The sequence below is a fragment of the Cnephaeus nilssonii genome (genome assembly GCF_951640355.1).
Source record: "Cnephaeus nilssonii genome assembly, chromosome: 12".
In the NCBI taxonomy this organism is placed as follows: Eukaryota; Metazoa; Chordata; class Mammalia; order Chiroptera; family Vespertilionidae; genus Cnephaeus; species Cnephaeus nilssonii.
Window position 1 is genome coordinate 32,696,375 of NC_137083.1, and position 26,676 is coordinate 32,723,050.

The window sequence follows — 26,676 nt, forward strand, 5'->3', positions numbered from 1 at the left end:
CTCAACCTCTCCCATCCTTTCTGAAATCAATAAAAATATATTTTTAAAAATTGCATAACACGTGCTCTTAATTGACAATCCTAAATGTCTTTCAGCCTCCTTTAGTATTTATTTGAGATTTTAAAATATATTTGTATATTAGGACTGCAATGTGCTGGCTGTAGAGTAGGTTTCCAGTATCTATTTGTTGAATGAATATGGACTAAAATTAAACAAGCAGGACAAAGCAGTGTTTCTTTATCTTCACACATCACATTTGCCTTTCCCTACCGAGATATTTGATAAGCCCTGCCCCAAAGGATCCTTTCACCCAGTTTTGAGAAGCAGTGACTTAAGATGAGTTAAGATGGCTTTTCAAAATACTTAAGCATTGCTTTGTAGAGTTCTTTAAGTAGAAACTTCTTGAAGATACTTTTTCTTATCCTTGAATTTTGTGGATTATGTATCACTTACATTATTGAACCTGTTTTATTTATTTATTATTTTGTCTGCCAACTCAGTAGTTATAAAATTGAAAAAAAAAAACTTTTATTTTTTTCCAGAAAGAGAACTATTGCTGATTTAGCACGTCTCAGAAATAAAAATATTATCACCCTGGCCAGTGTGTTTCAGTTGTTTGGGCATTGTCCCCTGCACCAGGAGGTTGCTGGTTTGATTCCCAGTCAAGGACACATGCCCAGGGTTGCAGGCTCCACCCCTAGCAGGGGGCATATAGGAGGCAGCCCTTCAATGTTGCCCTCTCACAAAAAAAAAAACAACCACAACAACAAAAAAACAAAAACAAAAACCAATAAAGTATTTTTTCAAAAAATGTATTATCTAATAGTATCATATGAATTCTAATGGCAGTAAATAAAACATGTATCATTAATACAAAAGCACTGCATCTTAGTATGTAATATAATGGATCAAGCATTGCATAACGATAGAAATGAATGGGTTTCCAAGCAATGAACTTTTTATTGGAGTAGGAAATAGAAGTACAGAACAACTTTAGAATACTTTTATCCTAAAAATCTATTGGTTCTACAGAAGTTGGATTTACTAGGAATCCTGTGTGTATGTGTAGCAGACTCCAATTGTTCTCCAGAAACCAGTCAAACCTGATTGTGTTGCAGTGGTAATCCCAATGCCAAGGAAAAAAGTGGTGTTCCCAATGCCACGGAGATTGTTACTGAAACATCAAAACTTGAAATAATCAGGTGTCACTAATTCTGATGAGTTTGCCACTTAGTTTCTTCTGCCTACCCAAAGCTCATTCCTAGGTTTTGAACATTTCCGTGTCATAAATGCCATTCTGCCACTAGGTGGTACTACCTAACTTTTACTGATTACATTCTAGGGATGCTAAGATAGATTTTCAATCATGACATTTGGAAATTTTATATTTAATATTTTTAAAGATTCCAGAGTTATTAAAAAACAGAGAAAGTAATCTAGACTTAACTTGTGCAAACAGGATTATTACCATACATGTTAATACCCTCTAACCCCAGTGCTTAGAACTTTAAAAGCATCTATTTTGTATAAGTTAATTTGCAAATCGGATTCTTTTCTTCTAAAATGTTCCTTAGATTATCTTTCTGTAATGGTGTGTCCCCTTACAGAACTGCAACGTAAGATTCCTACTTAAGGCATCTTTTCAAAAATGTTGATTTTTGGTTTATATTATTAACCGTTTAATAGTCTTAAATTTAACTGAAATAATTTTAAACAAAACTTTAATTTCTAGCCCACCAATAATGTTTATATGTATAAAATACATTTGATCAGTGAGCTACTGTTTCCTCCATGTAGATAACATCAATTATTTCTCTTTTAAACATATGTGTTTTTTTAAAATATTTTCTTTATAAAGATGTGTTTTATGAAATAAAAGCTATAATGTTTTGGGAAGGGAGAATCATATATATTAAGCTTTATTTTGTGCATGCTTTATTTAATCTGATTTCTTGAAAGGTATTTAAAGAAAAATTAGGGTGTTATCTAAAGGTTGCTAGGAATATGCTTACAACTGAACATTGAAGGAGAAATAGCAGGATTATGGGTAATGTATTTTTTTTTCCAGACATTGGAACAGTCCTAAAAGTTGTTAGCATTTCAAAGGAGAAGTGGAATATGGAAGAGGTAGTACTGGAGGAGTTGCAGATATTCAAGGTAAGACTCCATCCAGAGTTTTGGGAAAAGAGATGGAACTGAGTGGGCTTTGATATAGGGTGTTTTAACATAATCACTTTTCTGGGAGAATTGCTTGCAAACAACTTCTTTCTTTTCCTTCTTCGTAAGCTATGGCAAAAGATGTTTAAAACAATTAGGAATAGGACTCACATTCCCCTGTAGAATACCACTGAATTCGGGGCTCCTGGGTTGCCCCTCATTACTGCATTCTCAGAGCCTATGGCCAGACAAATTGCCACAGTGGATGAAAGCCTATATCTTTTTTACTATCCAGATGCTTTTCTACTTTATCAATTTTATTTTTCAAAATTTCCTCATTTGGATTTGAGAGAACTGGAAGAGTATTCTCATGTGCCCTTGCTTTTCTGTAAGGACATTAAAAAAAAAAAAGGTTGCATGAAAGTCAGTTTTCACATATGTTAAATTCCCTTTGCCCACTAAAAGAGTTAGTATACCTAAAATAATAGCTCTCCAGATTTTGGAAATGTCTTTGACTTTTCACAGTAAATTTGAGTTGTGGCATTCTTTGTAGATCCTTAATGAAATTCAATATAGAATTATTTTCTGAAAATACCATTAGAAATAAAATTGCATTTCTTAGAAGAGCTTTTAAAAATATGCTAAGCCTTTTATAACATTTTTTGTTGAAATATTTTATTGAAATGGACTGTTTCCGTGTAAACATTTTTTGCCCTAAAAGAGAGTACAGCCTTCCACTGTGAGGGGCTCAAGTTAAATAACATGCTGGGTTCTACAGAATCCTGTTTACATTGTGAAGATAATAGTGGTCAAGGAGTTAACAAGAAAAAAAGACCTGCTATCTGGCATCTACCAAAAACAAAATCTATGTCAAATAAAAATGTGAATCCAGAAGCCAAAAATAAAGCTCCAAACATAGATAGGTACATTACAATAAGTTTCCTTCAGTGGCTGTCATCGGTTAAGAAAACTGTTTAAATTCCACTGTTAAGATTAAATAACAACAAAAAAGATTAAATAATGAACCTGTTTTATAAAATATATAACAAGAACTTATTGGCTAGGACTTTCTTGCTTTAAAGTTTTATATTCATATGCTTTCGTAAACTTTTTACATTTACTATTGTTTTTCAATTAGTAAATACTGACTGGTGAGAAATAAATGAATTTAGATAAATAGATAGATGAAAATATTTAAAACATTTCATCTTTTTTTAGTTTGGAAGCTTTTTGTGTTCAGATGTCTGATTTTGTACTTCATGCATAGAGGCATCTTTTCTACAAAACTGGCCCTAGTTTATATCAAGGTATCATGTGCATCAGCATTTTGCAGAGTTCCAAAAAGAATGTGGTCATCCACAAGGAGCACTATAACTCTTCAGTACTCTGCTACTTGAACACAAGTTTTTCAACTACTGATCTAAGTAAGAGCAGAAAAAGGTAATAAATAATTATGGAGATGTTCTTGTCAACACTAGTTTGAACTACATGGAAGCAGTTAAGATAAGCAGAAGAAGGAGAAACCTTTTGGGTACCTGGGAATGATTTTCAATGTAGTGTTTCTCATACAGTTAGGTGATTATTCTTTAATAAAATGCTTTAAAATAACTGTTTTGAAAAAAAATTAAAGGTAGAATTACTACCCATTGGGAGGAAGTAGCAAACATTAAGATCCTTTCCTTCCCTATATAACAGAGCCTTGAAGTTTACTTCATTGATCTTTGGTACAAGATAAAACAAACTTACTGGCTACTATAAAAGATTCTTAATGATCATTTAATATTTGATTTCTTTTTCAGCACTCATCAATCATCTTGAACATGGAGTTGTCTTTGAAACAGGTATTTTCTTAACTTTTGTGTGAAAATTAACCACAAAGCAACAGGATGATTGAACTAGAGTTTATTTTTAGAGAAAATTCATTGAAATTGAAAGCTAAATTATAAATAATAGAAAAAAACTTTAGATTATGTGTTTATTTTATAACTGATTAAAGACTATTGCTTCAGTCTTGCCTTAGGATAAATGAAACCAAATTTCATTCATTGAATAACATATTCTCTCCTTCCTGTGGCTCTTGAAAATTGAACTCTCTTTCTGTCAAGGCCATAAAGTAATTCATGTAGAACAACAGCCCTAATCATTAAAAATGGTTTTTAATTAGGAAGTCTAGGAGTTAGACTCTGAACTGTGGTGGCAAATAACCCAACAGTTAACCTCCCACCTATCATTTAATATCTGACTCCCACAATCAATTTCCTCAACAGCAAAGTTAGAAAAATAATATCCACCTCCTAATAAATAGGATGTCAAATGCACACTTTTGAACTGAAAGCTGGAACATTTTAAGTGTGAAGTAAATCGTAGCTAAATAATAATAATAATAATATTTAATATGACTTCACAGTTCTCAGATATGATATGCCAAGTCCCAGTTGATTCAAGAGATTAAAACTTGCATTCCTATTTTTATATGTACCCCTAAAGTTTAAGAAAGCCACATGATAATATGTTCTACATTAAAGTTTTGCTAAAATTGTCTTGCACAGGTATGCCTAGTATGGTAGAGGGATTAAGAAAAGATCTAAATAGGTTTCTTCTTCAATATTTTCCATTAATTTGTTCATCCACTCAATATTTAGTACTTCAAGACCCACTGCTGTTCTTGGAGGGAACAGACATGCATGAATGGCATAGCCCTTAGTCTTTGGAAGCTCATGGTAGAGCTGGGAGCCAGAGGATCTGCTGACAATGCAGAGAACAATGGAAGCATGTACCAGGGAGACAGGGTGGTGGGGTGGCGGGGGGAGGAACTGGTCTAAAAGGAAGCCAGCGGAGCAGGAGAAGATAGCTACAAAACAGAGATATGTAACCTGAGCCATCAAGGATGTTGCAGTTAACCAGATAAATGTAAAGGGAGATGGTTGGGAAAGCATATGCCAAGTAGAAGAGGAGAACATTTGAAAAGGTGTGAAGAGCGAGAGACCATAGTGTATTCTAATAAGTTTCAGTACAATTAGAGCAAAGGACATATCTGTGCTCCAGGGACAAGGGACTAGAAATGAGTCTGGGAAAATAAGACCAGAGCAAGATTAGGTGCATTTTTGTATGTCCTCCTAAAAAGTTTAACAGCTTTGTCTAAAGACAATGAAATCCTTAAGCAGGAGGGAGTGGTGATAAGATTTTCCTTTTAGAAAGGTAAAAAGGAAGGAAGGAAGGAAGGAAGGAAGGAAGGAAGGAAGGAAGGAAGGAAGGAAGGAAGGAAGGAAGGAAGGAAAGGAGGGAGGGAGGGAGGGAGGGAGGGAGGGAGGGAGGGAGGGAGGGAGGGAGGGAGGGAAAGAAAGACCAGTCTGGTATGACAGTGCTTAAGATGGATTGATTGACCTTTGGGTTAGAGGTGGGGGTTGTTGGAAAACAAGGCTGAAGCCAGTGGGAATATTAGGACACTTACAAGTAATCCAGGAAAGAAATGATAAGAACTGAGACAGGCAGTGGCGGTGAAGAGGGAGAAGAGGAAATGGATTAGAGAGTTCTATATGAGAGAATGGAAAAGATAAGGTGACAGGTCGAAGGAGAGAGAAAGATGATTAAAGACAACTCCCAGATTTGTGTCTTGGGTGGCTAAAGATGGTGCCTCTTGCCAAGGTGTAGATTTAGGGAAATCAGTGTGTCTACATTTTTGTTTTCAAGATACCTCTAGTCTTTGTGTAATAAGGGTAAAGGAATGAGAACAGAAAACAGAGAGACCCAACAATTAAAGCAAAGAAAATAATCATCAAAGGAAACAGAAGTCAGGCAGAAATAAAGAGGAAGAACCAGAGAAAGTAAAGAGGGTTTCAAGTCAAACACTATGGAGAATTGAAGTAAAACAAATACTAAAAAATGTACATTGTATTTAGTCACCAGGAAGTCTCAACTGACAGTTTAATAGGTAAAAGATTTCTGTAGGTTGAGTACATGTATGTTATTTGTGCCGATATCTATTTTCTCAGATTATTTTTCTTCACATAGAGTTTCACATGGTCCCCTGAGTTGGCCATAAGTTCTTGAAGGCACACACTATGGCTCATTCACTTGTACCACGCTCCCCCCCCCCTTCCCCAATCCCTCACCACCACCACATACACTCAAGTGAATACATATAGGGAGCAGTGCATTATTTTCAGAACTTCTTCTCAAAATGTAACTGTATTTGCTGGGTTTTTCAGTATCCTGCAGCCTTTCATTTGTGATAAGATATCCCTCAAGTCTCCCTAATATTTTCTTCATAGTGATACCAAATACTTTTTCTCCCACTTATAACCCATTTTCCTTCAGGGACCAGTATGTACTTCATTAGCAAATGAAAAGGTTAGTTAAAACCACAGGAAAGTTTCCTAAATCTCTTTTCAGTCATCTCTTCCACAAGAAACTGTGTCAGGCGAAGACCATCAGCATCGCCTATAGTGTGTGTGCTTGATATACTCTACCAAAGAATATTTTCAACGATTGAGAAGGAATTTGACATCTTAATTCCTCAGTCTAGCAGCTGGTTTTTAACCTTCTTCAATTACTGCCAAGGTTACTCTAGCCCAATAGAATGCTGTCCATTTTAGTACCAAGGTCTTCAAATCACCATCCTGTCAGGAGTAGGAGTGATTGACTTATCTTACTCTTTGTTATGTGTCTGTACAAGTGTTTATTATGGGCAGGACACCCTAGGAGACAGATTTAGTTCTGTGATGTGGTATTCAAGAAAGGGAAGTTCTTAAGACTAGTTTGAAAGATGCTGCTAATTCATTTGTTTTGCCTGCTTTGCAGCAACAATTGTACATTGGTTCCCGAGATGGATTGGTTCAGCTCTCACTGCACAGATGTGACACTTATGGGAAAGCTTGTGCAGACTGTTGTCTCGCCAGAGACCCCTACTGTGCCTGGGATGGAACTTCATGCTCTCGATATACACCCACTTCAAAAAGGTAAGATGCACATGGAGTTCACATGACGCCTTCCTTTCTATGCAATGAATATTTCACATGACTACCGCGTCTTATAGTATAGATGAAAGAGAAAATATGATATAGAAAACATGGTCTACAGTAGGAATATTAAAATTCTTTATTTTATAGTTTAGCATAACACTAGATTTTGACGTAGAAAGAATGTGAAATTCTGAAATATGGAATTTTAAAAAATTCTGATAAATTGTTTATATTCTTATCTTTCATTGATGTTAAACACAATTAAAAGATTTTTTCTCTCTATTCCTTTACTCTTTCTACCTTCCTCCCTCTTTCCCTTCATATTTCAATATGTACTCATTGTTTTGCATATCATGTGTAGATATATATGTTTGTAAAAGTGTGGGTTGCATACAATCCATAGCATACCCCGTGACTTGGTACAATTTTACTTTTATAGTAATAACTCTAACTTGACCAATTTCTGCCACTCAGATATACTTCAACATCAAAATGTGCCCTCCCATTTGTAGTTCATTGCTTTATGTGTCTTAAAAGCAATGCTATTTTGAGTCAGTAATTCCCAGCTAGGGATTTATGCTACACACACATGTAAAAGTTATATGTTCAGAGATGTTAATTTCAGCATTGTTTTCAACAGCAAAATTAAAGGCAAGACCCTGACTGCCCATCAGTATGACTGAAGCTGGCTAAATATATCATGATATATATTTTTTAATGTGGAATATAGTAGTAGCACTATTTTCTAAAATATTGTCAAAGTACATTTTCCTCTAGGTAAAAAGTCAGTGAATTGTATATGGCATTTAAAAAAATCTTTAGGTTTTATTAACAAAATAAGATAACAGGAGAGCTATGTTAGTTCCACTACTGCCTATGCACTTTTTCTTTCCAAATTTTACTGATTTGTCAAAATGCAAATTTCAGGGATCACAGACTGAAGATATAGTATAATAGCAGATACTGACTAAAATTAGGAGGTGTTTTATAATCCTTGGAATCTCTGAATTAAGTGTGAGTAGAGATTATTACAAAATTGGAAGTAAAATGTCACCAACATTTTATTATAGATTTTGTTCAAGAATATACTCAGCACAGTGAGTATTTGGGGAATACTTTTCTTTTCTACAAGCTAAAAAGTAAGAATTCTCATTAGCTGGTAATAAATCTTCAGTTTGATGAATTGACCCTGTTGCTTAAGAAGTCAAGATTTAAAAACATTCTTGACCTATGTACCTTATACTGTCATAAGTTTTCTTGTACTTCCCAAGACTGTACTTTCACCGGCAGACATGCCACTGTGATGTTCTCCCTTATCAGCACATTGTCCACGTGAGCCAAAAAGTGTGTATGATAGATGACTCTTGCACAAGGTTAACATTACCCTTAAGGAACACTCTAGATCAGGGGTCCTCAAACTACGGCCCGCGGGCCACATGCGGCCCGCCGAGGACATTTATCCGGCCCGCCGGGTGTTTTTGCCGCCGCTGCCTGTCCTGCTTAGCAGCCGACTTAGCAGTGTGCATAGGAATTTGTTCATAGTGTTTTTTTTAAACTATAGTCCGGCCCTCCAACGGTCTGAGGGACAGTGAACTGGCCCCCTGTTTAAAAAGTTTGAGGACCCCTGCTCTAGATATTGCCAAAGGTTTGCTGTGACTTCTGTGATAGCTGAAGTGGCAATATAAAATAGCCAAAGCAAAGATATATTGTAATTATGTAACACTTGTTTAACTTTAGCAATTTTTTCTTTTTTCATACAATAGTCACTATTTTCTCTTAAAGAAAATATGTAACAATAATGCAAGAAAACAGTATTTATTATTACTATCATCAATATCGTCATCTCTACTGTCAGAAAACATCAAGTGCATATCAGCAGATACAAATAACATCTTGCCATTCACACCATATCAAGCTTGTACTTCTATTTCAAGTGACAGTATTTAACTTGTTGCTTAATCAAATCTATGTAAGACTGAATCTTCATATGATAAGGTGTTTTGTATGTGAGTGTACTTTCTTACCCACTAAAGTTCTTTATATCTTAATACTTACTCATGGCTGACTTAAAAAGAGGGCAGGTATGATTACTCCCATTTGATGTATATAAAACGTGGATTATATTTATACTCAACCTATTTTGTTGTCAAATGTTAAAGAAAAAGAACACTGTAGTAGTTTAGTGAGATTCAGATCATCTCATTGCTTAAATAGGATTCATGCCATTAAGACTCTACTACGACTACTACTATTTGATTTAATGTTAGAGTGATTGGAATATTGACCTACATTTAAGTTGGGCAGTAAGATAAGCATAGTTCTGCTTCGGCCACTGTTATTAGTGTTAGCTGTAAATTTTCTATATTTTAATTATCTTGTTTGAAGTTCTAAACAGTTAAATCCCTTTTCCATAGGCGAGCTAGACGCCAAGATGTTAAGTATGGAGACCCAATCACCCAGTGCTGGGATATAGAAGAGAGTAAGTATAGGTTTAATATGCTCTTCTCTCATTTAAAACTTTAAGCTTAGTCTTTGTGTGTCTTTTCATTATATAACTTAAAACATCTATTATATAGGAAGATCTCGTTTTGTGAAATGCTTGCATTCTGGGAAAGCAGTGAGAGATTTTATAAATCAACACCCTGTCCATGTGCCTAAGTGAATAATCCTTTGTTATATCATTGTTTCATATGTCCTTTAACATTTCTATACATTTTTTCTTTTTTACTGCCATATCTATCCTTGTAAAGTTTGAGAACTACTATTAAAGATAAAACAGGATATAGTCCAAAACATATGGACATTTAGAGAAAACTCAGAAACCATGCCAGAAAAGTCTGATAGCAGGGTAGGCTAGGCACTTATTAGAAAGAAGTGTTAGGTAGCTTATGCATTATTTTTATTCACTTATTAATTCAGGTCTTCAATCAGTAAATACTTACTAGTGACTTGCATGTGCAAATAATTATCTCAGTTGTACTTTGTGAGACAAAGACACTCCTTAGAGAGCTTATAATTCTTTGGGGAGATGTCATAAGGCACAATTAGTGATAAGGGAATTTAGCAAAAAGAGATCACCAGAGGCTGCAGAGTTCAGAGGAAATTTCATAGAAAGTTGAATATCTGAATATGATAAGTACAGAGTGGAGAATAGACAGGTGATTTGTTGAATAAGTGTGCAAACAGAGAAAAATCTATAAAATTATATATTCTAGAGCTTTAGTTACTTTCCACTGTCAGGCTCTGCCATCAGATAGGAATTATAAGTGCACGTACTCATGCACACGCATACACACACAGAGATGGAGGAAGAAAAGAACTACCTACTCTTCATCACATTGTCAGTAACCACCCTATAACTGAATAAACAACCCAAATTTTGTATTCTATTACTTATGATCCAGCAATGTTTCTATAATTTAAAAATAAAACAATTACTTATAATTCATAATTTCATTCTCCTGAAAAATAAGCTAGGGACTAGAATTGTATTTTGAGTTCTCATAATGATATGTACGTGACTCACAGTCATGTTCAGTGTTTTCTTTGAAAATCATCACTGGGTGCTAAGTGTACAGTTTTCCGTGTGTGCATATGAGGTTTATCAGGAAATATTAGAGACATTGAAGAAGATATCAATGAACAAAAAGAAAACAACCTGCACACAATGAAATATGCAGATGATGTATCATAGAATTGTACACTTGAAACCTATATAATTTTATTAACCAATGTCACTCCAATAAATTCAATTATAAAAACACAAAAGAAAATGTGTGCATTCATGGAACTTATATTCAAGTGTGTATTAGGGGAGGTAATAGGCAATAAACATAAAAACAAATAATATGTGTGTTCTGTCAGATGATGATAAATATTATGAAGAGTTATAAAACACAATTGCTGCCTAAGGCACTTACAATTATCGTCTCCACTTCACCATATCCCATTCTTGCTATAACCCACTGCACACAGACTTTTATCATCATCATCATCATCATCACTTGACCCAATCCATTTGTTTTCAAGGTCACCAGCAATTTCTACTTTGCCAAATCCAATGGTCAATTTTTAGTTTTCATTTTTACTTAATCTCTAACTCCTTTCTTAAAACACCTTCATTATTTGACTTCCATGCAGTGCTATTCTGGTTCATATGGCCCCATGAGAACTGATTGTTGATTATGTAGAAAATTTGTGAGCTGGTTTTAAACCATTGGTTATTTGAATCAGCCTGCAACCCTGTTATGTGCCCTGACTAGGAATCAAATCAGCAACATTATGGTGCACAGGGCGACACCCAACCAACTGAGCCACACTGGTCAGGGCACCTTTTGAGTGTTCTTAGCTTTCTTTTTCAACCCACCACCTGAATATTCAATCTCTGCCTATTCACTCCCTAGTACCATCAATGGCAATACTACCATACTCACAAATTCACAATCTAATTCTGAACTTCCTCTGTATGCCAGACTTGTAAGCTCATATGCCTATCAAGAACCCCTCTTAGATGCCTAAAATCATCTGAAATTATATTTGTGAGAGAATTCTTATCTTTTCCAAAACTTACCTGTTTGTCAGAATTTCTCATATTAATAAATAGCACCACTGTTCCAACTGCTTGGGTCAAAAGCAGCCAGTTATTTTTCTTGTATTATTATTTCCAGTCAAATTAACAACTGTGTGTCCAAAGGCCATTGTTTTTACTGATTTGAAAAAGGATTTCATACAGTCTGCTCACTATTTCACTTTATTAGCTGATTTTTCTAATTTGTCTTTTATTAAAAGACAATTCCTTGGTTGAATCAGTCTAATTGAGTTCCTCTTGAGCCCTTGCCCATCACCTAATAATCAACCTGCATCCTCCCTGCTTTGTTCATTAACTCCCTTTGCTCAGGAAAACGGTATCTGTTACTGTGAAATGATGCATGTCTTGCTCTTCCAGATCGGCACCGGTGATCTTTCTGTGCATTAGGAATTTATTATCTGTGAAAATTGTAGTTATAATATGTTCAATTGGCAGAGATAGTGGATAGATTACAGATTCCAAATGGAATCCACACATTTTGAAGGTTAGATTATAGACAGACAGATAATAATGGTGTCAGCAGGCTTCACTTAACCATGGCTGGTAAAACACGAATAAGTTCAAAAGAAGTTTCTTGAAACGAAGCCTGACCAATGGGTGTATGTACAGTCATGGTATTTGCTGGTAATTTTGTGCATAGATTTAGGATTCACTTAGGTCCCTTAAGCCTTACTCTCATTTATGCCTAAAATGCTAAGTAGGCCCATCTGCAGAATTGAGACATCTGAACAGATGATGAAAAAGTACATGTTTGGGCCAGGCTGAGCAGCCGTCATTTTTTATTTGATCAAATTTGAGCTACAGATCTTAGATCACACATGGGACACAGCCTTTGGCTACTCAGGATGGAACGTATTTCAGATGGTGCAGTTGATTTACGGAATAAGGTGTCTGACACACTGCTCCCTTAGCATTCCATTAACTATCTTATAGTAAATGCATGCTGGGCTAAAGTATCCTTCTTTGAATAAAATAATATACAGGCTGGGGCAAAGCAGGTATACAGTTGTATGGAAGGTAATACAATACTTAATACACAATAATACAAGAATAAACTCTGTCTCATGTACTCACAACTGGAAACCTACCTTTATCCCAGCCTGTATTTTGGTAAGTAATATAGATAAGGTCCTGGTTCTGAGTATGGGAGCCTCTAGCTTATTATCATTATAGAATTGCATCAAGTATAGACCACTGTACTTACTTTTCTGACATCAAAATATCTTAATGTAATATGGTCAACTTTGTGGACCAATTTATGATAGGAGTTCTCTTTAAAAGTAAAGTAAATTGCTCTTCCAGAACTACCTTCAAAATTGGTTATATTTTATACAAATTAAAAGGTGTTAAAGCATTAAAAGATGTTAATAGTTTATTCATTTCAGCTCAGAGAAAGAGAGTCAATGTTTAGAGTTAGACCTGGTGAATTCTTATTTTAAAATGTCAATTGCAAATAGTTAATATATTCATGAAAGAGTGAAAATTACAAGGAAGAGATAGAGTTTTAAAAATCAATCTGTTAGACAATATTTGACTTTTAGGTAATAATATTATAACATGAATTTCCTTTCTCTTTAATAATGTGTATGAATCTTTCCCCCATGGCATCTGTTCTAAATTAGTCTATTTTCCCATTGCTTTTAAAATCAGGTCAAGGTTAATCTCCTATTCCATGTTTACTTTCCAGGCATTACTCACGAAGCTGCTGATGAAAAGGTGATTTTTGGCATTGAATTTAATTCAACTTTTCTGGAATGTATACCTAAATCCCAACAAGCATCTATTAAGTGGTATATCCAACGGGCAGGAGAGGAACACCGAGAGGAGGTAAGTCATTGCCATCAAAAAAGCTCACCTTGAGGAAAATAGTATAAAACTTAAATCGGGTTTTGTTTGTGAGATGTTCAACTTCTAGTGCCATATGGTGCTCTCATCGCTATTTGATAAAAAGGAAAATAACATCTTATACCCATTAACACCAAAGGCTACAACACCTTTGAGGTAAGAATAGCCCAATTTAATAAAAAATCTTAATAAAATATATTTAACAGAAGGTTGAATGTTTAAAAAGAAATATGTGTGTTTTAAAAAAATTATTTCTCATAGAATGTATTTTAGAACAATTCCCTGACCAAGAACAAGAACACAATATTTCCCCTCATTCACAAGGACTAAATTTTAGCTCAAATTGTGTTCTGTTTAGATCATAAAATGACACATGTCAAGTATGTATAAAAATAAATGAAATATATATCTTATGTATAGTTGGATAAAGTATCTGGACATATGTACATTTTCACTCTCCTGTATTAAAATTAAATCAACAGAGGGAAAAGTAATATGGATGTTCTGTTCATCTTTTGACTTTTTTCTGGTTCAGTCATTCTAACACATATGTGTGATTGAAACATATCACGAGATTTTATGAGGTCTAAAGATGTCAATTTAAGGGGATGAGTTGGGTAGTCTGAGAAATCCTGTATTAATATTTTTTGAATGTCATGAAACAAAGGTTAATTGGCAGAATTCTTTCAGTACCTAAAAGAAAACCGATGACACTCACTCTACAGTTCTAAAATTCCCAATATTAAAACTAAGACACTGTAATGAATAATGGAATGAGCGCAGGATTCAGAATTCCTTTGGTCATATCACTGAGCCCCAATGGGCCAGAATTTTATAACAAAATAAATCCAAAAGTTATTGTGAAAATAAAAATGAGAAAATACATACAAGAATGTGAATTTCAAAGCAAAGGATTACTCACAAGTGTAAAGTACGCATATAAAATTGCAGATACTCTCAGGGAGGATGTGTAAAACAGGAAATAGCGCTGGTCATGTGTTCAGCTTGACTGCTGAGCATTTATGAGCAGGTTGTAACTTCTCGAACACTCCATTTCTCTGTCATATATGGAGGTGACCAAATGTTCTCTGAAATAGCAGCCTCCTGGATAAGTCTATAGACATTTAAAATAGTATATACAACCGACTAAATATTAGTATGGAACAGTGGTTGTCAGCTGCAGGGGACTTTGCTCTCAGAGTGCTCACATTTGGCAACATTTTGGTTGTCACAAAGGGGTGGAGGGTGCTAGTGGGTAGAGATCAGAGGTCGGGGACTGTGCTGATTAGCCCACAAGGCACAATCTCTCACAATGAAGGATTAGCTGGCCCCAGTTTCAGTGCTGAGTTAAGAAACCTTGGGGTAGGAGAATCAAATTGTATCATAAGAAATTGGTTCAAAGATATGTTCCCCCATTATACAGGGTGGAGCAAAAGTAGGTTTACAGTTGTTCGTATGGAAAATAAGACAATAATTAATAAATAATAATACAAGAATAAACTCTGTTTCAGGTACTCACAACTGTAAGCCTATTTTTGCCCCACCCTGTATTAAAAAGTTAGTGTAATTCTCTTCATCAATCTTTAAGAATTCATTACATCAAAATAATGACACAACATGTTAATACCAAAGGAATAACTTCGTCCTTATTATGTCAAATTGACCCAGTAAAACTTGATTCTTTTTTTTTTCTTTATTGATTAAGGTATTACATATGTAAACTTGATTCTTCATTATTACTGACATCCATGAATTCTAAAATGATGGCCTATCCATACTAAATGTTTATTTTAAGGATCCTAATTTACCAGTATATATTGAAATATTATCTGACATAAAAGTTTATTTTATTTCAACATATAAAGCACTTACTTTTTATCCAAGAAATATTGGAAGTCCTGGCTGGTTTGGGTCAGTGGATAGAGCGTAAGTCTGCAGACTGAAGGGTCCCAGGTTTGATTCCAGTCAAGGGCACTTACCTCCATTGCAAGCTCGATCAGGACCCATGAAGGAGGCAACCAATTGATGTGTCCCTCTCACATTGATGTTTCTCTCTCTCTCTGCCTCTCCCCCTCCCTTCCACTCTCTCTAAAAATCAATGGAAAAATATTCTCATGTGAGGATTAACAATATATACTAGTATATATGAAAAATGTTATCTGAATGTTTTAACATACTGAGTTTCTATTAGACACATTGCAATATTTTATTTTTAAATGTCCCAAATCAGTATTTTCAATTTTATAGTTAATAAAGTTTGATCATTTCTTTTCAGTTATAGACTTACATTTGACTATGCATGTTTGCATTCGCATCTTTCATCCTCCTGAAAATGTTATGCATTACTTTAGTTTACTTTTTAACAGTATATCATAAGTCATGGTGGTACCATGCTCCATGAATTTCAATGGAGCAGAAATAGTATATTTATTGAATTTTACTTAAAAGTATCTGAGCTGTAATATTTCAAATGGTATATTCATTTATCTTTGTAAATAGCTAGTCACACTTGGTCCAGGTTCTGCCATCCTGCTTCCTGAGCTGAGGAAAGGGGCCAGATCCACACTAGGTTTGAAACATTTTCCCCAGCAGGACACCTTCTGCTCCTTCCCAGGGAGGTCACAGTTTGGAATCTTTCCTCCCCTCAAAACAAGCCTGAGGGAGGGACCGGGATCTCCTGTGGCACAGAGGCTGTCACCAGGTTTTTCTCTGCCAAGGGGAGGACATTTCCTCACTGAGCTGTTTCACAGTTGGGTGCTGCTGGGAAGGTCATGAGTCAGTTATCTGCTGACTTTCTTGTAAAGCTGTGCTGGAAATGGATGATGTTTATGCTATAATGAGCGAGTTAATCGGCAGTCCCCAAGCTTCTGTTGAACTTTGGGGATCTTGAGGACTAGAAGAGGCAATACCTCAATGCCATTTGCAGTAGTCTTTTTTTCTGTGGATTTTAAAAACATTTTATAAAGCATCTTCAAATGTTTGCATTTTTCCCTTTGTAGATCTTTGTTTTATTTTGTTCTTTTAATTATAAAGGTAATATCAATGGTTTTGAAAATATAGTCACATATAAAGAACTATGAGGCCTCTAAGCATAGATAAGCACAAATACTCTATTTTGATGTCTATTCCAGCATTTCTCCCCCCACTAAACCATTACATTGTGAGCAGTTTCCCTTGTCATTCAACTTTAATACCATATTTTTTTCTGTCCGTACGCCCACTGTCCTGATGTCACAGTCATCATGAATGTTCCATGTTTTATTTAAATAGCTCATGTTTTATCTCAAAAAGAGTAAGCAACTTTCCTATATCTAAATCTTTCTCTACTTTTCTATTTTCTTCAGACAAACGCTTAAGAGAAAAATAAATAAGATTCAAAAATAAGATTAATTGTCTATATGGCTTGGGACAAACAACTGTATATTGCCAATTTTCCATTAAAACCACCCTACTGGTGCCTTTTCTGACCTCCTGAGGCAACATTTTATATTATAATTTAAGAAAATCATTTTGATATGGAAAAATATTATATTGTGTTAATGTCTATTTCTTTGAATATTACTGGATGTTAATTATCTTTTCATGTTTCTTGGCTATTAGCTTCAGTTGTAGCTGGTAAATTGTCCTAACATTTGCTTGGTTTACATCAATGTATTTATTTAAAAATTATTTTATCCAGCCATTTATATATGTTAGATATTAACATTTTAATATTATGCATATTAGAAATAACTTTTTACTATGTTATTGCTGAAAGTTTTTGTGTTGTTAACATACAAAAGATTTATAATTTATATTTATCACTTATATAAATCGATTGGTTTATATCTATATGTTTCTCACTTATGCTTAAAAATTCCTTGTTTGATGAAATGGAAAATACATATTTTGTAATTATTTTACAATTTTATTTTTAAAATTATAATTCACATTTTATATTTACATTTATTTAAACATATTAAATAAATCTAAGGGTTAGGTATGTATACATTCAATTTTTTTTCTTTTAAATTATGAGCCAGTTGCCTCAGCACTATTTTTAAATATATTTCTTCTGTTTGTTGAAGAAAGGAGATATTCCTGCAACCCCAGTCACATGTAGGACGTGTGCGATTCTTTAGCTATGAAAGGAATGACAGGTGAATTATCTGCAAAGGAATTGCCATTAGGCTGCTATTATCAGAGAACGAAGTCCCTGACCTTTACCTGCTGCTTAATACCTAAATGTCCTTTGTCTCTTCCCATGTGACTCTTCTCATTTTAAATGAATTGCCCTTCATTGAATATCTACATTTAATAATGCCAAATATATTATCATTGTTCACATTAGGCAAATGGACAGTCAACCCCAGTTCAAGCATGGTTTTGATTTGTAAGGCTGAGCAGTTTTTACTTATCACTTTAGAGTGGAGAAAATTCCATGAGTTTAAATTAGTGGCTGGAGATTACATTATCTCTTTGTAGAGGAGCTGAATCTTCTAAATTGACTGTGCTGACAGTTCACTGTCGAGACACAGTCTGCATAAAGCATCCTGTTCCAGCATGGAATGAAAGCATTACAATGACTGAGAATGCAAAGTAGGCAAATGTTAATCAACCACTTAATTTCTGGGTCACAGATTTCTATCTCTAGATTGCAAAAGTCTTATGAAAATATGGCATTCAAAATATATTTTGTTAGAGATACCACTTCATATTTTTGAAATTTTAGAAAAAAAATAACTTACACAATCTAATAGACATTAGATAAATCCAGGAAGCCTAAAATTTATTTTTAATGTATTTTTATTGATTTCAGAGAGGAAGGGAGAAGGAAAGAGAGACAGAAACATCAATGATGAGAGAGAATCATTGATTGGCTGCCTCTTGCCCAACCCCTACTGGCGATTGAGCCTACAACCCAGGCCTATGCCCTTGACTAGAATAGAACCTGGGACCCTTCAGTCTGCAGGCTGATGCTCTATCCACTGAGCCAAACCAGCTAGGGCTTATTAAATAAGTTTATATCTGTAGGTAAAAAACCAAAGTAAAACTAAGCACTTCATGGAAGCAAGAAAAGGCGAAGAAGGATCATAATGGAGTAATGAAATGCCAGGTGTCTAAGAAACTCTGCGTCCTGTGGGGGGCGGAAGCAGTATGGAAGGAGGGAAGGGAGCTAGACTTCAGAGCACAACAATGTAAACAGGATGCAAACAGAGAACAGCGAAAACAATGTCAAAGTGTTGCATATTTTGTGTGAAATCAAAGTGGTAATTCCTTCCTGTCAGGATATTAAAGAGAACAATAAAAAGTAGTGAGTTGCAGCTGTGACAATCTTTAAAACACATTAAACAGTTTAAACGTTAGCAAGAATATCAGCTATGAAAAGAAATCTAGAGCTGAACTGGAAAGATAGTTACCTGCTTTGATTGTCGTGCTAATAACCACAGGTCATTTTCTATTAAAAGAATTACAGAAATAAAGGTTTCAGAACGTCACTTCTCCAACAACATGTAATGTTGCTAATAATACTTCACACTTTAACCTTCAAAGAGCTTTACTTTTAACACCCCCCCCCCCAAATAAAACACAACACACCACCATATGCTATGTCACCAACTTGATAAATGGGAGACCAAGCACGGAAGATAAATGAGTTATCATCAGAAGCCTAGCAGATAGGGACCAGAACCTAGGCTTATGGAGTCAGTGTTTGTATTCTAAGGTGTATTTAAATTTTAAAAAAAGCATTTCTACAGTAAAATTATTTAAAATAAAAAAATATATACTAGTATACGCAGTGTGTTAAATTTGAGATTGATGTTTCTATTTCAGCCTGGCCTTTTAGAACCCTACCAATTCCATTTATTTTAGGGCACAAGACTCCGATGGTTACTGAGGATGTAAGTGAATTCACGATTAGTTTGTGTTACAATAGCATTAAAAAATGTCCGGTCCTTCAGAATACATTCCTTAGAAAAAATGCTCCACACCCAGCGCACCCAATGGGCAAAGTGAGGGAAACAAACACACAAAACCCGAATGGGGTGGCTTCAGTGTAGAGCGAAGGCGGGGCTGGAGACCATTCAGCCTCATTAACCAAGGATTTGCTCCATGACCTGCCCGTGGCCTCGTGTGGTACCCCACCAGCTGCACTTCCCTGGCACAGAGGGTGGTTGGCCATATACTTGTTAGTTGACTGGGCTGGTAGCCAGAGATGTTTCTTTTCCTTTTCTCATATTTCCAGAATTGAAGTATTTTTCCCTCCATATTTTTCACATAAAGATGCAGAGCGTAGTCCACCCACTGTGAATAAATTTAATTTAGCCGTCTTTATGCCTCCTTGATTTCCATCATCTGCAAGTCTACAATACAGGGGCAGATGTGTAACCTGGAAGTCTTCCAGACGTCTTTGTTGTTGTTGTGATTCTGCTCAATGCCGGGCCACTTCACAATCTCCACATTAAACAGGGCTCTTGTGTCAGTAAACATGCCTTTAGTTTTAGTGAAGATAGGTTCGCTATTCACACCAGATTGTGGGCCAGGCAAGCTTAACTGAATTGCCTTTCAGTAGTATCGCTTCAAAGGGTAAAGAGCATTGCATTTCAGGGAGGTTCTTTTTGTCCATTGAACGTTCTCACACTTGAAATCACATTACCAAGTTATGGTATATTGAGGTATGGCAAATATTTCCACAAATGACATCGTCTAAGGTGTCATGTGTACACACAGTATCAAAATTCAACCCAGAGTAAAGAGGGAAATTCAGCTTTAAACATTGCTATCCATCTGAATATGGTTCTGCTTAATGGTTAGCTCTAACATTCAAAAGGCTGTATCCATGCCTTTCCACGGACTTTTAACAAGTCACCACGTACAGTTTCCATATGCTATTCAGATCATTTATTTGGTGATATCTAGAAAACAGAGTAAATTCCTTTTGAAATCATTGTTCTATTCTACATTAAAGGTGGTAGCATGCACTAAAGCTACTAATAGGTTTCTATACATGACTGTCTATGTCACATTCTAGCTCTGCAATTCTTAGGACACCAATTGGCATCTGAAATCTCTGTGTAGGTGCTCAGTTGATAGTTTGCAGTTTTACTTCATTCCTTTTTTACAGCTTTTCACTCCTATCCGGAGACTGGGAGAAAAACTAACCATATTCCAAAGGTTCAGTTAGGCATCATGAGATGCAAACATGCATTTTGGGGGGGGGGCTATTACCTCAGTTGAAGTTTTTTTTTAAACTCTCTTTGGCTATGGCTGATGATATTATGCTTGATGACAGAGAGACAGGGAGTATATCTTAGGTTCATCTAAGTAAAACTATGTAGCCTGTTTTCATTTGCTCATGGCCTCTCTGGTTTTCATTTATTACCTACATTTTTTTTTTCCCAATCCTGCAGCTGAAACCCGATGAAAGGATCATCAAAACAGACTACGGGCTACTGATTCGAAGTCTGCAGAAGAAGGACTCTGGGATGTATTACTGCAAAGCCCAGGAGCACACGTTTATCCACACCATCGTGAAGCTGACTCTGAATGTCATTGAGAACGAACAGATGGAAAACACCCAGAGGGCAGAGCACGAGGAGGGGCAGGTCAAGGACCTGCTGGCCGAGTCACGGTTGAGATACAAAGACTACATCCAAATCCTTAGCAGCCCCAACTTCAGCCTGGACCAGTACTGCGAGCAGATGTGGCACCGGGAGAAGCGGCGGCAGCGCAACAAGGGCGCCCCCAAGTGGAAGCACATGCAGGAGATGAAGAAGAAACGGAACCGGAGACATCATGGAGACGGGCTGCCGAGGGCGGTGGCCACGTAGCTTCCTGTTTAATTTAAAGAAAAAGAGTCCTTTACCTGCAAAAATACTGTCTCCCGTTTGTACATCCTTGATACTAACTCCTCAGAGTCTCCCACGGTGTTTTGTTAAGGCACAAGAAGAACAATCTGAGGGAGGCAGCGTGTGGTGAATATGGCAAAGGAAAGGCAACTTAAGTCATCTGACCCAGTTTTCCAAGAACTAAACTTGTACCTGCAGTGTATCCGAGTTATCTGCAAAATAGGGACTTTGCATTTGTAAATGGTTTGTGTTCTGAGTTTTTCGATTTATGATGTCATGTAAATAAGCGAGCTGAGCAGACATCACATTTGGTCCTGTACTAAGGTGCTTCTTTTCCCTTGTGTGGCCAATTCAGCATGGGGCTGACCACCATGCTGTTGTGCTTTATGTTCTTGGGAACAGATACATCATTCCCCTCTAGAATGGGCTACTTTCCGGGAAGAAGTGGAGGGAAGACACACATTCAGGCCACTCATACAGCAACAGGAACTTTCCCAATGAGCCACTCACTCTTGGTGCATGGTTTAGGAATTTGGAGAGATGCATTAGTTTTATCAGACCACAGGGATTATTTAGTGTACTACAGCCTTGATTTACTGAAGGTTGTAAGTGTTCCCCCAGGATTCCTTATGACTGACCAGGAGAAACAGGTTCATAGAGAGACGTTGGTGCTCAGTTATGTGTTTTCAGACTAAATGCTGAGCTTTACAGGGACAGAATGCTTAACAAATATTTAAGTAAGATATGGGAAAGCATTTAAATAAAATAAGGGAAACATCATGACGTACACTGCATCCTAATGGGAAGGCATGCAGATGGGATTTGTTAAGAGACAGAAGGAAAGACAGCTATAAATTCTGGCTTTGGGGGAAACTCATAGCCCCATAAAAAGGAAGAACAGTCACAAATAAAGTGGGTGAAATGTAATGTAGTTTTATTCACCAGAGTATAAGTAGCTGCCAATTTATAATACATCTGCTAAAAAATTCTAGATTATATATTTTTAAAAAAAGCCTGCTAGCAAAAGGCCGAGGAAAAGTAAATTTTCTAAAGGATCATGGAAAGAATGAGCACAAATTTATTTACAACCAAGGGGATTTCAGTACTTTTTCTAAAAATTCATCATAACCTATAAATTATTTTCATTTACTGCCTTTAGTCTCTTGAATATTGGATTGTGGGACTTTATTTGAGTGAACAGAAAAGAACAATATATACATACATAGAAAAAGAATTAGGTAGACAAGAGTGGTGGGAGCGGGGAGATATATTGTTAAGTAACAGAACAAATGCAAACATTTTGACAACGGAAAGGGTTAAGTTAACTCTTTGACATCTTTTTTTCACAAATCTTTTTGCATTTCTGAGATTATATGCTGTAATTCAAGTAGCATTGTTTTAGTAATTTAATAATAAATAAGCCTACCGCATGTAAAGAACACAAACTTACAACATAAACATTCTTCGTATTTTGTTAGCACTTTCAAATATTGCCAGTTTGACTTTACCTCTGAACCTGCATGGTATGTTTTCTGCCCATTTACGCAGGACTCACCTTTCTTTCTTCAACACAAAACCCTTAGCCTTCTTCTGTTTTGCCTTTTCACGCCCTTTTTAGTGTGAAATGAAAAATTAGTCACTTCCTCAAATGGAAGGCAGCCTTTCAGAAAACTAAATAGCAGACATTGCTAGTTTCTCATGCATTCTATGTGTCTTGAAAGAAAAGCCTGTGGGAACCCGTGTGATTAGCGGGCAACTTATTACCATGTTCAGTATCATGTCTGTGACTGGCTTTATGTTCAAAGCATTCTATCTTACATTCATTTAATTTGCATCACTTACCTTTCAAAGTAGTCACTCTGATGTATGAGGTTAAGTACCCCTTTTGATATGAAACACAAATATTTATAGATGTGTCTGTATAAGGAAAACTTAAGGATTTAAAACGTAGGTTTTAAAAACAGTAAACCAGAAAAAATCACTCTTAAAAATTAATGCATAAGAATAGTTGCAGTAGGATCAGAGTGCTAATTAAATACCATAACAAGAGTGTTTGTAACTATTGATTTGCTAGGCTAAAATGTTTCAGGAATTCATAGTGAGCTCCAAGCAAATAAGTGGGAGTATGTTTTATTTTTTTAAAGATTTCCACATATTTGTATGTCAGACAGTAATGATCAAATTATGGATGGCTTTGAGAAAATTACATGAAGCTCAAATGTTAGGATTGACTTGAGAAAATAAATTTGGTTTTCATCCAAATATGAATGTCTAAGCCATTTTTTAATTACTTCTTTCTTATCATAGTGATTCAGACAAAATTTTGAAAACCTATTTTGATTTACAGCTAATATTCTGGCTACTTTGGATCTAAAACTATTAATTTATGATAAAATCTTAAAATACATTTGAAATATTATTAGTAAAATAAAATGTCATATAATAAAAACATATGGACAAAGTTTTATGTGTATTTATAAAGATAGAGGACATCTAAACTACATTTATTTTTTAACCTTTTAATTGCCTAGAACATTTGAGGAACAGTGTGAATATATTAAATGTAAGACAAGACACATTATATATACCTCACCACTGAAGATTTTACCAAATTCTCTTTGAAATAATGAAAAATTATAGTTGATATTTTCAAATACATTTGCTTAGAAATCAGCTCTTCATGAGAGGTCTTAAATTGTCTGTTTATTCTTAGATTCATATTTTTCTCCCCTGTTCTGAATACATATGTCTTTGATTTGCCTTTTCTCACCTGCATCTCATTCTGGCTATTTATGCTGCTACATGGAATCCTGCCTGTCTGCATTCATTTACATTCAGTTTAATAAGAATTTAAAGAGGTTTTTTTTTAACAAAAAAAATGGATTGTTGGGTAATTTATGTAGAACCCCCCTTCCCCAAAGAGCTCTAAATATTACATTCACATTGTTAAATAAGCATTTTTTAAAACAAACTAAATTAAGAGAAGAAAAAATAGTCACAGAGAAATTTAGAAATATGCAAAAGCCACACAGTAGAACTATCATTGACACAAAATATCATCAATCTATTTACTAAATAATGCTTACTTAAAATATGCTGCCTGCAAAATCATCTTACTCTTGGATTTTGCCTTTGGTCTATATTTAGGTTCTTCATATGCTATTGTTTTGTTCCTGCTGGATTGTACAGTCTAAACTGAGAACATCAGTTTACAGTGGGCAGTGTCTCCTTTTCAACATTATCAAAATTAAATTTTTAAGGACAATTTAATATCTAGATGTCCACTAAATATTAAACTGAACAAAAACATTCATTTAACACTGATACTTTATATATATATATATATATATATATATATATATATATATATATATATACATTTCACAGATATCATTAATACAAATGGAATTAAAAACTGAAATAGTTTTCATTGAGAATGTTACATTTCTTTTAGACAGTATGTTGGGATTGGTTCACCTTACTGGGAATGGATAGTTTAGAAAAAAGGGAGATATTTAAAATGTTTTTTATAGAAAGATATATTTTTCCAACAGATGACCACAATAGTTAAATAAATTAGCTTATATGTGAGGTTAAAAAATATCTAAAATTCCAAGCTGCTACACATTGACAGTACACAGGCAGGAACATGTACATGACTTATACCTCTCATTTAAATATTTTGTAGTATAAAGTATTTATGGTAAGTTTTAAATAGATGCTTTTTTGGGAAAAGGGCAAGAATCAGTTTATTTTATAATTTAATTCTGGTATTGTAAGTGATTAGCAATCAATTTTGAATTTATAGTTTTGCTATTTTGAGAGAATTGTAGTCTTGTAATCTAAAGTAATTAAATTTGTTAAATGTATATTTTGGTTGTATTATAATAAAACACAAACATTAGTATTCTCTGGTGATAAACAGAATGTTGATTTGTGTGCAAATTTTGTTTTCACACCCCTGAAAATACCCCAAATTTTATCCATAAAATTGCACTAAATCAAATACCAAAGAAATATTTCCTGACAATTATTAGTAGACATATTCTACACTGTAAGTTTACAAATAATTTCCCTTATGAAAAAAATAAATAAAAGAATAAGTGGCTCTACCCAATTAATACAATTATGTAATTAAGCTTTACTGTGATTTAAATTTAGACTTTGGCAGGCTGAGATGAACATTATTACCACAAGTAACTACTCTTTAAAAAAATATATTTTCATTGATTTCAAAGAGGAAGGGAGAGAAAGAAACATTAATGATGAGAGAGAATCAGTAATCAGCTGCCTCCTGAGCCACACCCCACTGGGGGTGGAGCATGAGACTCAGGGACAAGCCCTGATAGGGAATTGAACCGTGACCTCCTGGTTCATAGGTCAACTCTCAACCCCTGAGCCACACCAGCTGGGCTCAACATAATTCTTTGTACTTTATTATTTAAAAATAAAAAAGTAAATTAAGGATATAAATCTCAATAAAAATAAAAATAAAAATAAAAAACAAATTACTCGGTAGTAAAAGAGAAAGGGAAAGAAAGAAAAAGAGAGAAAAGACTACCAAATAGAAATATTAGATATTCAGCCATCATAATAGATGCAGCCTTCTACTTCCAGTTACTCTTACATTATGGACTTTCTTGGGCACCCTTATTATTTCTAAGACATGACATCTAGAATCTTGTTTGGCCTCAGGGATCCTAGTTTTCAAAGCAACACCTTATAGTTATGGAAATGCCTAAAGCAATTAGGAGATGTGCTTAATATGCCAAAAGACTCTAAACAGCTGAGTTGGCCTTTCTTAGACTGAACATTGTTCCAGGTTGCTATTTAAAATATAGATTTCTTTCTGGCTCACATATAAAATTTATAAACCAATACATGCTCTTTAGGAAATCTGAAGAGGGAAGAGAATTATATATATATATATATATATATATATATATATATATATATATATATATATAGTAAAATGCCTTTAAATGATCCCACAAATTATTATTTTCTATAGGATAGGTTTTCTATCAGTTTAATTCACTCTTTTAATTTACTATGGATGTTTTGTTTATGTGAGCCAAAATTTAGCCCCAAAATTTTGCTTTTTTGCAAATTCTCAGTTTTATTGGGCCCTATTAGTGAAAGGCTAGTCTATTTAAATATATTTTGTAGGAGTATAAGGGGGAAACTTCAGACAACATTAAAGTACATAAACTTGGATAAGAAGAAAATGAACCAATTTACCAGATGGGACGTTATTTGGAATTAGGAAAAAAGGTTGTTTAATGGCCTACGTCCT

At 34.9% G+C, this 26,676-nt stretch overlaps 1 protein-coding gene across 1 annotated transcript in view; it reads left to right on the forward strand.

Annotated features, from left to right (window-relative positions):
• The window catches only part of SEMA3D (semaphorin 3D), a 187,176-nt gene extending 162,525 nt beyond the window's left edge, over nt 1-24,651 (forward strand). Inside the window, exons 13-18 of the mRNA XM_079786686.1 lie at nt 2,069-2,157; nt 3,957-3,998; nt 6,958-7,115; nt 9,533-9,597; nt 13,394-13,533; nt 20,943-24,651. Coding sequence (XP_079642812.1) covers nt 2,069-2,157; nt 3,957-3,998; nt 6,958-7,115; nt 9,533-9,597; nt 13,394-13,533; nt 20,943-21,362 — 914 coding nt within the window. The 3' untranslated portion in view covers nt 21,363-24,651. The remainder of the gene's footprint in view (nt 1-2,068; nt 2,158-3,956; nt 3,999-6,957; nt 7,116-9,532; nt 9,598-13,393; nt 13,534-20,942) is intronic.
• Nucleotides 24,652-26,676: the final 2,025 nt, after the last annotated feature.